The sequence below is a fragment of the Archocentrus centrarchus genome, chromosome 3 (assembly GCF_007364275.1).
Source record: "Archocentrus centrarchus isolate MPI-CPG fArcCen1 chromosome 3, fArcCen1, whole genome shotgun sequence".
NCBI lineage: Eukaryota > Metazoa > Chordata > Actinopteri > Cichliformes > Cichlidae > Archocentrus > Archocentrus centrarchus.
In genome coordinates, this window is record NC_044348.1 from 31,132,412 (window position 1) to 31,145,553 (window position 13,142).

Below are 13,142 nucleotides of genomic sequence, written 5' to 3' on the forward strand. Positions count from 1 at the left end.
ACAGGTGTATTTCATTAAATGCCAATAAGCTATTGATTGAGAACACCAATTTATAATTAAATTAATAACTGTAATAAAAGTTAAATATCAATAGTCAGTAAGGATATCTGAATCTCAGAGGTTGGCAGGTTTCACTCTTGTACAATATTAAATGAATGAATTCACCCGTGTCCTTCCTCGTGCTTCCTGCATTGGAAAACAATAACAAACCTAGAATTTTTTTTAGTATGTTATTTTTTTTATACGTAGGTGAAAGTGTAATGACAAGAAAACCAAGTGACTAAAATGGTAAATATAATTATATATATTAATGTGTTTAATAGGTTTTCTGCTGCTGTAATTAAAGGGAAACTAAGTGGACGTCGGCTCAGTGAGTTAGCTGTCATATTGTCAGTATGAAAAGGCTCTGTTTTAACTGCGGTATAAGATCCAGTGGGCAGGTGATAATAAGTGAGATCCACCTATGGGAATCTATTCTCATTACTTTATACTGAGTGGTGGACATAGTCCATACATTATTCATGCTTTCTGCAATATCTTATTGACCTTTGTGAAGGACATTTGGACAGGCATTCATCTTGACTAAATTGACCAATCACAGCCTTCAAATTGGACATATGCAAAATGCAGAGGGTGGAGTACAGTGTTGAATAATGTGGCTCTGCTGCGAGAGTGAAATGTATGCACAGTGGAGCCTAATGATACCCGTCTGACGGTAATGCAGCCTGAGACCGATAGCCTGAACACCGTTCTGACCTTTGACCTTCTCACATTTGAATCCTTCAGTGTAGCCATTCATCGTTTCTCCTCTTGTCTGCTGACTCACATTAATTTGACTTTTGAGAAACACCAGAAAAGGCACATCTGTGTTTGATCAGTCACTATCAGTTGATCTCTGATCGATGAGAAGTCGCTGGCTGATTAGATTGTGATTGTTGGCAAAAATGTTCCTTTTGCTGGATACGGTTGTATTACTTCAGGTCTTGTTGCTCATGCAAAGATTGGCTGTGATGCACCTCCAAAGACAGGAAGTGAAGGTCTCCCATTGATAAAAAAAAAAAAGTTTACTTTCTGGGATATGCATAACTCTTTCCTGCACTAAGTAGATTTTTTTAAACATACATGGTAGAAATCCATGTTAGCATTTCTTGTTGCATGTGTTATTTTTGAAGTAGAAAAAAGAAAAATACACTGCCACCTATACATATCGATCTCAACACTGCTGTAACGTTTGGGTTTTGTGCGCTCGCGCTGCTTGATTAAAACACCTTAAACACCTCTGGTTTGTTCACACTTCTACTAAAAATATTTTACTTCACAGCAGAACAGCAGGCTGCCACTTTAGCATGAAACCACTGCGGAAAATCCAGTTGTACTCTGTGATAATGACAGTTGTGTGTCTGTCACTGCAGTAGCTGTATATTAGTGTAAGGATACATCTGTCTTTCAGTGGACTACATATGTTTTTTGGGGTTTTTTTGTATTTTTTAGGCAGGTGTATGTTACAAATCCTTTTATTTCCCTGGGACACTGAAGCAAAAAGAGGAATTCACACGTGTGTGTAGCAGAAAGAAGTTGCTGTCTGCATCGATGGTTTTAGCAACATTAGCTGCTACTGGAGTAATTTGCAATGCTAATATTTTGGTTGTTTTTGCTGCTGCTGTTAAGGCTCTTTATGTTGTTGTAATACTGCAGTAACTGCTTCCTTGTGTAGTTTATCTGTAGTTGTCATTCTTCTTTTTATTTTTTTAAGGCATTTGGATGGCGTGGTGTTTGACTGCGGCTGTGACATCCGTTGGATCCAGCTGTGGCAGCAGAGAGGAGAAGCAGGGCTTCACACACAGCAGTTGTACTGCAGGAATGGAGCCTCCAAGATACGACTGCACAACATGTACATCCACAACTGTGGTAAGTGGAAGAGGAGGAGGGAAAGGTGAGGTCTGTGATTAGAAAGGAGAAAAAAAATGTAAGGAAAGAAGAAGCGGCGTAGGAGAGGGGTGGCAAGAAGGGGAGCGAAGAAAAGAAGAATGGCTGACGACAAAGCAAAAGGAAAAGCGGGGGGGGGGGGGGTAAAGGTGAAGCAGAGGAAAGAGAAGAGAAGCAAGGAGAGTAGCTGAGACAAGAAAGGGAGGAGGTGTGACAGAGTTCAGAGGGTGAATCTGATGTGAGGAGCAGTGTGTTGATTCTGACAGAGGCTGGAGTCTCTGCAGTATTATCTCCTGGTGGTGACTCATCCCTGTGACACTGTGCAAGTGTGTGTCTGTGTGCGTGTTTGTGTCTGGATGTGTGTCCTGCTGCTTCCTTTGTACTAATTTTATTACATTAATGAAAAGTGATTAATTGATTTGGTGTGAAAGTATGTAGACACCGGAAGTGACAGGCGTGTACTAATGTGAACATGCACTCTATCTGTGTGTGTGTGTGTGTGTGTGTTTTCAGACTTACCAGAGATCAGTGTGAGCCACAGCAGTGTGTTGGTGATGGAGGGTGACAATGTGACGGTGAGCTGTAATGGATCTGGATCACCACTGCCTGAAGTAGACTGGACTGTCAGCGGCCTGCATTCCATCAACACACACCTGGTTAGACATGCATATATTTTATCCATCCATCCATCCATCCATCTTCTTCCACTTTATATGGACCCAACCCCACTTGCAAAGGCTAAAAATTGTCTTTTATTTCTCATTCAGATAACTTGGTTGTTTGAGCGCAGTCTAAGGATTGTTAAGCATCATAGTTTAGAAATGAAAGAAATAGAAATAGAAAGCTTTTTATTGTCATCAAATATGGAGTATGATGAAAATGTAACAGCTGCCAAAGTTCAGTGCCTTTTCTTTGTAAAACCAAACAAGAAGATAAGGAAAATACTGTAAAACCAGTATGTATATGCTACAAAGAGTAGGAGTTATAGATATCAATGAAAGCAAGGACTTACAAGGCAATAGATAAATGCAACAAATATACAAAATATGCCAAATATTGCACAAATGCCAGTTATTGCACAGAGAAGAGTACATACCAGATATTATATTGGATGCTCCAATATAGCACAAGGTTGAGGGAAATAAATGAATAAATATGCCAGATATTCACGGTAAACAGTGGTCTGAGTGGTCAAACACTGGGCAGTGTGCTGTGACCAGTGAGGTAGTCAGAAGAAGTGAGCAGTGAATTAGTGAAGCTACTATTGTGTAATATTGTGTAGTGTTCAAGAGTCTAATGGCCCAGAACTAAAAACTGTTCCTCAGCCTGTTCGTCCTGCCTTTGTGGGACCTGAGTCTCTTCCCTGATGGCAGCAGGTTGAACAGGTGTTGACCGGAGTGAGAGGGGTCTGCCAAGATTTTCTTTGCTCTGCTAATGGAGCGAGAGCTGGCAACGTTCTCCGGGGGGACCGACGATGATTTTGTTTTGTTTTTTTTCTTCAGCAGTCCTGGTGACCCTCTGCAGAGCCCTCCTGTCTGCAGCAGAGCAGGCAGAAAAACAGACAGACACACTGTACATCAGCAGTGGCTCTATGGTAGTCCCATAGAAGGTCACCTGGAGCTTCTCCTCCAGGTGGCTCCTTCACAGGAGTCTCTGCTGGGCCTTTTTTTTTTTTTTTAAATACATGTGCTGCTGTGTTGGCAGATCTGGTGAGGTCCTCAGATATCTGGGTCTCTTCATGCACTCCACTGATTTAAAGTGGAGCACGGTCCCCTCTCTGCCTCCTGAAGTCAGTGACCATCTCTTTAGTCTTAGTGGTGTTCAGCTCCAGGTTGTTTCTGATGCACCACCCTGCCAGCTCCTGCATTTCCTCCCTGTAGGGTGATTCATCACCCCCCCACGGTCAGGCTGACCACCGTGGTGTCATCAGCGAACTTGATGATGGTGTTTTTATGGTTTCTATACTTTAATAACCAGTGTTTGCATTGCATTTTGTGCACTTCATAGTCATAAAGTCATAAATTTAAGAAAGCATATTACTTGTAACAGAAAATTAGTTCAGGTCTGTAGTTCACAGTGAAAGACTTCAGTGATAAATCCAGGTTTCAGCAAGAGAACACGCTTGTAGGGTTAAGTTCAAAGACTTGATGGTTGTTTCAGATCAATTTTACATTTCTCTACATATTCTAGATCAATGTTCTGATTGGCCCAGTGCTAATAATGTGTTTGCACTTGGATGATATTTGTAGGAAAACCATTATTGACTTTGTGAATAGACTCTGATAACTGCAAGGTCCAAGATTAACCTGTAATTCTATGATTAGATGTAAAAGTTATCATGATGTGAAAAAAAAAAAATCAAAGTTGTTCAAAATAAGCCACTTTTTTGTGACAGAGAGGCCTGGGTTGAACCCACGGTGAGCCTGTTAACCCACTAATCTCGCTCCCTGAGAAAGGCCCCAGGGACGTCGCAGCAATAACAACTGCAGAGATAAACAGCAAGAAGAAAAGAACAGGAGTCTCTGAAATTGCTGTGTGACTGCATTTGTCATCTGTGTCTTTAATGCTTGCAGCGACTTCACAGATGAAAGCTACCTCAGCCCCAGGCTTGATGTTTTAGGGTAGACGGATGCTGTATCAGGATGAGTGAAGTGTTTGGGAGTAAGAGCCTGGCCAAATGAAGGCAAGAGGGGAAGCATGATAATTGTTTTTCATTACTGGGTTCCTAATGAGGAAAAAGCAGGGTATTAATTAGTCCAGGTAGTGGCAAATTTGCATTATATCACTCTTTACATTCTTCCTGCCATGCTATATCTGTGGTAGTAAGATCAGACAGGGACATGATTAATTCCCACAGGTATCAAGTAGTCCTTGACTTTATTACATTTCCTTCCACAGGAATTTAACTAATGAATAATTAACTTTCATTTTAATTAAGTAATTAAAGATTTAAAACCCACTGGTTTAATGGTATTTGCTGTACAGTATATCCTCCAGGTATCTAAACGCCTCTGTTTTCTCTGTGCCTCTCACACTTTTTCCATAGTCAAATGTGTACTGGCCCAACATCCACTCCATCAACCTCACTCTTTTCAACATCAGCCGAGATGACAACAACTTCCAGCTAACCTGCATCGCGGAGAACGTGGTGGGGATGACCAACTTCTCCATCCAGCTCAACGTTCAGTGTGAGTTGGATGCTTCCTGTGTCCAGGCACTGTAGAGGGGGGATTTTTAGCCCCATTGTGAACACACAGACACACAATTACCACGCGTACTTTCAGTGATGTTTGTATATCAATGAGAAAACCTTATTCTCTTAATGAATAAAGCTTTGTAGTGCTCTATTCAGAGCCCATATTAATGCTGCCCATGTTAAGAGAAGTATGTTGACATAAAATATTTGCCTACTATGACTAATTAGTTTAAGTAATCTCCTAATCTGCATAACTGTTTATGTTTAATATTATCAAGGTTAATGGTGGCACATTAAGAATCTCAGATGCATTTTGTTTAAGAGTTGAATACTGTAGTAGGTTTGCCCAGTGGGTGGAAAAATATTACTAGCCGACAATGACAAAGAAAACATGGATCAAGTAGCAGAAACAAAGAAGGTGGTGGTGGATTCATAATGAAGCCTTTGCTTTTAAGTTTTCTTTCAGCTCCGGGTTACTTATTTGCCCCAGAGGAAAATTTTGTGACTTTCACTTTGTATTGGAAATGAACTGATGTCAAATGTAAAGTAAAATGAGTTGCTACATAACAGAGTTTGACATACTGTGGAGCGACATGCTGATTTTCTTTGACTGAGACTAATTTGCATTTGCAAACATTAGAATCTAGTCTATACCCAGATTGCTTATCTGAATAAGGGAGACAAATGTTAAGGAGTTTTAAAACAATTTGAAGGTAATCAGGCTGTGATTGTGATTGGCCAGAATGTAAAAGTAATCTGTAAAGCATTCAAGTTGACTGGTAACCGAACTCTGCCAGATTTCTGCCTTATTGGTTATTTTTCTAAACTACAGTCTAAGTGGGGTCACAACATCTGATTAACTCCTGATCCAGTCAATGATCTGACTTCCAGGCTGCTAATCTCACCTGTTAGGAACAACGTATGCATGGGGTAACAGGCAATGCTGTTGTGATCTTTGTTTAGGATGTGACCATCTTCTTTGAGCTGAACCTTTTAATGAGCAAATATGTCACCGGAACAAACCCATTCTGTCCCACCAGTGAGAGGCAGCAGTGCAATCTCAATAAACAGATATCTACATATAAATATATAGAATCTGTAGGCAAGCGAGAGACATTTTGGTACAGTGAGCTTCCTTATTTCTGTTTTTAGTCCACTAGTCTGAGTCCTATTGACCAGTCACAGTGAGTAGGTGGTTTATATGCAGATAAACACTCTGTATGGAGAGCAATTGGTGGAATGTATTTGCCAAACATGCAGTCTTAAAACTGTCAGCTAATCATTGGCTATCATCTAACAATTATCAGCTTTAATTTTTAAAAAAGATGTATGCGTTTGTAAATTATAACCAGTGCACTATTCAGTTATCCCAGCTACATCAGAAACCCCCTAAAATTGGTCCTTACCCCCAGAGGTTAAATCAGTGTTTCTCCACCTGCGGGGCGCAGAGTCATGACAGGTGGGGCGCAAACTACCTGGGAACAAATGTTGAACATCAGATTAATTCTCACGGGGGAACGTTAGCAGGTATGTTAGCACAGCGACTAGCGAAACTCTCCACCGTCACCGCCGCTTCGCCATCGAGGAGGAAGTGGGGCATGATGGAAAAAGTTTGAGAACCACTGGGTTAAATCAACAGACTAGCCATGGGTTCCCAGAATGGCAGCATTTACTGATTCACCTGAGAGGATTAGCAGACAATTAAAACCTGCAGTGTCAGTTGATGCAGCATACACAGTAAAACTCATAATGCAAAGGATCAAAAGTCAGTGTCCTGATCATTTGGCCACATAGCAATAACCTGTCAGTACCAGGTAGAAAAAGGGTATGAGAGTCTACAGCCTTTCTAGCAGCTCTGCACAGACACATGTTTTTGAGCTTAATGCTAACTTTAGCAACCTGACAATGATAACACTTTCCAGTGTTTGATTTTTTTGTTACTGTGGTAGCATGCTAACTTTTCCTAATCAACTGTCAAGACAAAGAGCAGCCGAGCATCTGATGAGAACATGAATATTTAGGAAAGCAAATTAAAATACTGCACAAATATTTGTTTTATGATCTTTATAATTATTATATTTGAGGGGAACATGAATTTCTGTAGTCAGTTTCTTAGAAATCCAACCAACGACTGTAGAAAGAACTTCACTGAATGCCACGCATGTCTGTCTGATGGATGCAGAAGAAGAAAGTTTTAGGCATCATCATCATATTCAGCAGAAATCGTTCTGTGAAAATTTATTTCCTTTTCTCCCAGCAGTTGTTGAGATATTTCAGTGTGGACACAAGTGGTGAACCCAAAGCCGTGCTGCTAGCATGGCTAAAACCTGCTAAGCTATCATGTTGTTTGCACAGTTAGAGAGAAACAACCCCAATTAACCCAGCTGAAACAGGCAGCTATAACTTGACTGAAGTCACCGTAACATCTGTATTGTGTCCCTCGGTAGTTGTTTCTTGGTTATTAACTCATATTTGCTCACTTGTCATGGAGGCTCTGAGTAAGACTCAGATGCTTAAAATTTGGAATTATGTTGCTCTGTTGTTGAAGGCATTAATCAGTGAAGCCTGCTGGTTTAGTGATTACTTGGAATGAAATCTTGTTACCTACCACTGAGCAAGTGCTTTATCCGCACTGGAGGCCATCAGCTTGTCTGGGAACTGTCACGGTTTGGCAAAAATCTGCAAAATTTGGTGCAATTAAGAATCCAGAATAGCAAAAGATAGAAAATTTCAAAATATAGGCATTAACTGTGAGAATGAAATGACATTTAAACTGTTCACAGCGTTATTGTAGAGACTTCATTCCATCAAGCACAGAACTATTACACAGGATAATCTTCCTGTGTAATAGTTAGCTCCATGCCAGCCCTATCCCCTAAAAAAGATGAAAACATACTAAAACTGTAGAGACTAATGGATTTACAGGAGGTGTAATGCTGCCCTGATTGTCTTTTTTATAGGAATAATGAATAAATGTTAACACTGAATGTATTGGCAAGATTCTCATAGGCCAAATATTTCATGTTTTCTCTACATTATTTAATTTCTACAGTGGTACTTGTGGAAAAGGAATTCCTTAGCCACACATTTTCACACACGCTGTAGATGAATAAAAATGCAAAGATATGTGGAATTGTTCTGATGCTCAATCAGACAAAGAGCAAAAATATAATAAATTGCACTATGAAATACTTAATTTTAATTAAACCTTTAAATCAAATGTGGACAGTACAAATGCTTGACGCCAAGAATTCTTGGTGGTTTTCTTTTGCATAAAATGTCTTTCATGGCAGCTTTGATGGACTTACGTTGGGGACAGAATATATCACGTATTAATGACACTGACTGTCTGAGAGAATAATTCAAAACAAGGGGAAAAAAAACTTCTTTATCAAGCAGAACAGCCAAATTATGCAGGTACATTTAGAATGCAATGAGGTGTTGTACAGCTACAAACCAAGTGAAATTGATGTAGCTAATTAGCAAGAATATACCCTCCAGCCAACATGAAAGCTCAGCCTTGATCTGAGTGGAAGGAGAAAAGGAGAAAAAAAAAATCTCACCCTCAGCTATGATAAAGCAATGATTTGGTAACCGTTCGAATGCTCTTCTAATATCTAGACCACGAGTTACAGTATATACTTCAGCTCTTACATAAGTTTACCCAGTGGATTGGCCCTGGGCAGATTTGGGACAGACTGTATTCAAAGTCAGTATTAATCAAAGACGCTTGCCATCCTTCTCTTTGTAGCAAGCCTCGTCTTGTAGAGCTCAATCTATTGCAGCTGTTTGTGATGCATCATGCTACAGGACAGGAGAGATTTGTCACCAATTCAAACACTCCCTACTGGAGCAGAACTGCTAAGGACCATGCTAGAATGACAGATTGACTTTGTACCATGTAGTCTTCAGGGCTTCCTCCACATGGACAGTCTATGGATGTACATCCCCGGGCTTTTTTTTTTTTTTTTCTTCTGTTGACACTCTGCTGGTGCTGCAAATTAACTTATTAATTTTTCACCACATGCTCTGATGGTAATTACATTTCCTCCCCTGTGCAGCCTATTGTCTCTGGAAATGTCATAAAATAGCTTAAACTGCTTCTCTGATTAGGGAGTAATCTGATTGACAGCAAAATTACCAGCCGTCAAGTGACATTCTCCGCATTCAAAGATGAGTTCCCTATTTTAGTGAAACCGTAATTAAACACAGTGCAGATTCTGCGGGCACATTGTTCTTCTGCTGTCTGGAACAATAGCAGCTCTACAGCAGAGTGGACTCGCATGTTTTCCTCCTTTAGTCCTGTAGCCAAAAGTGTAGCTCTCCATTAAGAGTACGGCACTAATTTACACCTGGATTAGTAGCTCTGCTCCCTCATTAGCTGTACAGGTAGAGCAGGGCATAATCTCTAATTAAGAATAATTAATGGGGAAATTGTGTGATTGAATCCCTGCTGTGACTCTACATGTACAGGTGCTGCTTCTAACAGGATAAACTTTTAATCACAATGTGGTTTAGCCCCCTTTGGGATTACGAAGCAGTATCTGTCCCGTGAAGCTGTTACCGCCCCTGTCACCGCCAGCCATGATGGCCTGACTGTAGTCTGGCTGGAACACAGCGTTTGAAAAACACCGCCAGTGTTACCACTAGATAACATTGCACAACTAGCCTTGTATTCAGTGTTCTTGCTGATCAAACGCGTGTAGTTATCAAAGCTTGTCATCTGTACGAGCGCCACGAGGACACCATGTAGTTATAGACTGGTATGTAGCACTGTAATGACTTGTATTGTATTGACCGAGGCCGGGCTGACAGCCGAGCTGAGGGGAAAATGGATCAGTCCCTAACTGTCCATCAACAAGAAAATTTCTTTTTCTTCCTCTCTGTCTGTTTTCTCTCTAGGCTGCACAGCTCTACAGACACCCTCACTCCTTCCTCCTCCTCCTCCTCCTCTGTGTTTCTTTACTGTCATCTGTTCTCTTTTCTTCCTGCACTCAAAATCACAGCTCTGCACACGCCCCCACACCATCCCGTTCACACATACATAAGCCTTAGCCTTTGGTTCAATTGAACGACTTTATTGTCACTATTGTCTGTCACCAAAGCAATTTATGAAATAATGGCTTTCACACACCAATAAATAGGTTGTTCGTGTCTTTTAAAGGATGATCATTTGGATTGAAAACATGAGCTATCAGTGACAGAGCTGAGACTGACAGTAACTTTTAGTATCAGTTTATCTGGCAGACATTTCAAATTAATTAGTCACAGTGCATAACTGTTAATAATTAAGCATGATTGCAGTGTTTAGGATTACAGCTGCTCAAATGTGTTTTTAGCTGTTCCAGCCGTCACACAGACGCAGACATAGTGTTGCTGCAGCATATGGATGTGGATTTACAGTGTTGACCTCACATGAAAAGCAGCAGCAATGATTGTATAAGAAATAAAAAAGAGAGCTAGAGAGAGAAGTTCAACCCCTGCCTACTTTCTCACCTCCACACAGCTGGCCAGTCAAGGCAAGAAGTGGGTGTGAAAGTCAGATTGACCGTCTTAGAAAGCTACAAGAATTGACACTAATTCCGACACCGGGAGAGTGTCGGGAATTTCTGTAACTTGTTGACGATCTGACAAGCACTTCTTCCTTAGCAATCGTTTCTTTGATCAGCAGCGACAAACGGCTCGCTCTGGATTGTGAAACTGCAGGTGGAGTCTCACTGGTGCAGCTGAATGACCGCATTAACTCGTACTTGCAGCCCGTGGTCTAGTTGAATAAATAGGTTTGTCAATGATATCACGAGCGCGTGTGCGTATGAGCAGTGGAAGTGGCAGAGAGATACTGCCAGGTAATACTGACTGCCAAATATTTCCTTTTGATGATGTAGCAGCAAAAATCACTCATTGCGTAGACAAATCAGTGGATGAATTGCTTATGAAATGTATCTGATGGTATTAAAATGATAAATTGCTTCTCAGCTTGGCAGCATTGTTGATTCAGAGGTGTGTTGCTGCATGTCAGGAAAGAAGCGCTCTGTGCTTGTTTACGTAGAGGAAATTCCTGTTTATTTCAAGCCGGAAGAAGCCCTCTTTCTATTTTCGTCTTCTCTACATCCAATGTACTTATGCAATATGTAGCACACAATAAAAGGCTCGTTGCCACTCCTGGGCAAGAAACCTGCCTGCTAAATGTCATCGTTCCCAGAACAAATCTGCTGTATTTTTTTTAAGGTTATTTAAAGAATTGGGAAAGGTTTTCACCACCCCAAGGGCTGTGGAAATTTCTCGGTGCACAGGGCTTGTATTATGTCAAACACTAAAACAGGCACGCCGATGAAGGTTTTAATAAGCAAAAGAAGACTTTTAATCTGCTCATTAATTTCTCCCATGCGTGGATTTGTGCAGGTATACCTACAGTGTTTGCAATGTCTCCTTTCTCACTGCAGTTCCTCCAGTCATCCTGAAGCTGTCTGAGCCCCAGCGGCGCCTCGATACCTGCATTGAATTCACCGTTCGGGGTTACCCCCATCCCAAGCTGCGCTGGTTCCACGAGCAGAAGGAAATTATTCAGAACGACTACATCCGAACCGACATGGACTTCTACCAGGACTATCTCGAGGGCTGTCTGACTTTCCAGAACCCAACTCACATCAACAATGGCAACTATACCCTGGAGGCCAGCAACCCTCTGGGAACAGCCACCAGGACGGTGTATGGTCACTTCCTTGGAGACCCTGATCCAGAAGGTGAGTGGATAACAACCTTTTATAGACATTTCCTTCTAGGTTTCAAGTGACGTCCATTTGGCAGCACTGAGAGTAAATTCATGGGCAAAATGGCATATGTACAAGGGATACTAGCGCATTTTAAGTGCCTGAGCACTGGCTTTCTTCATTCCTCTGCATTTAAATAGGAATCAAAGGACAGGAGGAAAGAAGAAATACTGCCAAGTACCTCTCTGATTCCCACAAGAGCTGGCTCGGCCCGCGTTTTTTGGGAGTGAGCAACGCGGTTGGAATAAGTTTTTCAACCAGTTGAATTTCTTTCTTTCTTTTAACTACCTGTTGTATGAGTCACAGGTTGCGTCACTGCTGGAAATTCTGTTGGGAGCATTTACTTTTTTATTAAAATCCTCCTTCACGGGGCACAGGTTATGGAGTTGATCCCTGCTGGTTTTATAGCCGGCAGGGTTCATCCACAGTTCAGTCAGGTAGATTGTTCACTTGCAGCTCGTGCTGAGTTCACAGGGAGGGGGAATAAACCCACAAAGACTGGCAAATTTCTCCCCATGGTCAATACTGCAAGGTTAATACCTTGTGTCAATTTATTGACTAGCGTGACTTTCTCTGTCTTCTCTGTTTTGCAGAACCCGTGGAACCAGGTGAGTGTGTCTATTTTCGAATGTAACCCTGCCAAATTTTTGTTTACCTTTTGTGGGTTTTTTTCTTTCTTTCTTTTTTACTGCTTGTTTGTTCAATGGGCACACACACACACACACACACACACACACGTGTCACTTGGTATTTGACAATAATTTTTGAGATAGCAACAGTGGAGAAATTTGTTCACTTTGTGTTGCCGCTCAGTTTTCTGATTGTGTTGTTAATGTCTGATGGCATTATTGTCTTTTTGTTCCAAGTTTAAAGTTATGTTACTACCCATTTAGTTGGTTCTCTAAAGCAGGGCAGCAGCCTCTGAGTGGTCCATGGCATAAAATTTCAGCAGACACTTTTGTGCTATTTTTTCATAACAGGAAATTTGATACTTCAGATGAAGCTTTGGTTATGTCCTACTTTTCGTGAACATTTACATACACTGTCATAGTGAGGCATCCCAGTCTTGTTCTGCCCATCGGGGCCACATTTATCACTCAAAATTCAAAAGCTGTGGGTTCTTAATTTCATGGAAAACAAAAACAGGCTTTTCATCATGACACATACTGTAATTATCATAATGAACTAGCTATTCTAGGTGTCTCCATGAGCTGATAACACCACCTAAATCTGTCTTTAGGATGACAATT

General features: G+C 41.1%; 1 protein-coding gene across 1 annotated transcript in view; it reads left to right on the top strand.

Annotated features, from left to right (window-relative positions):
- ntrk3b (neurotrophic tyrosine kinase, receptor, type 3b) overlaps nt 1–13,142 on the top strand; it is a 230,823-nt gene that overhangs the window by 108,647 nt on the left and 109,034 nt on the right. The window contains exons 5-9 of the mRNA XM_030726087.1: nt 1,754–1,908; nt 2,440–2,582; nt 4,973–5,114; nt 11,566–11,865; nt 12,486–12,500. Coding sequence (XP_030581947.1) covers nt 1,754–1,908; nt 2,440–2,582; nt 4,973–5,114; nt 11,566–11,865; nt 12,486–12,500 — 755 coding nt within the window. The remainder of the gene's footprint in view (nt 1–1,753; nt 1,909–2,439; nt 2,583–4,972; nt 5,115–11,565; nt 11,866–12,485; nt 12,501–13,142) is intronic.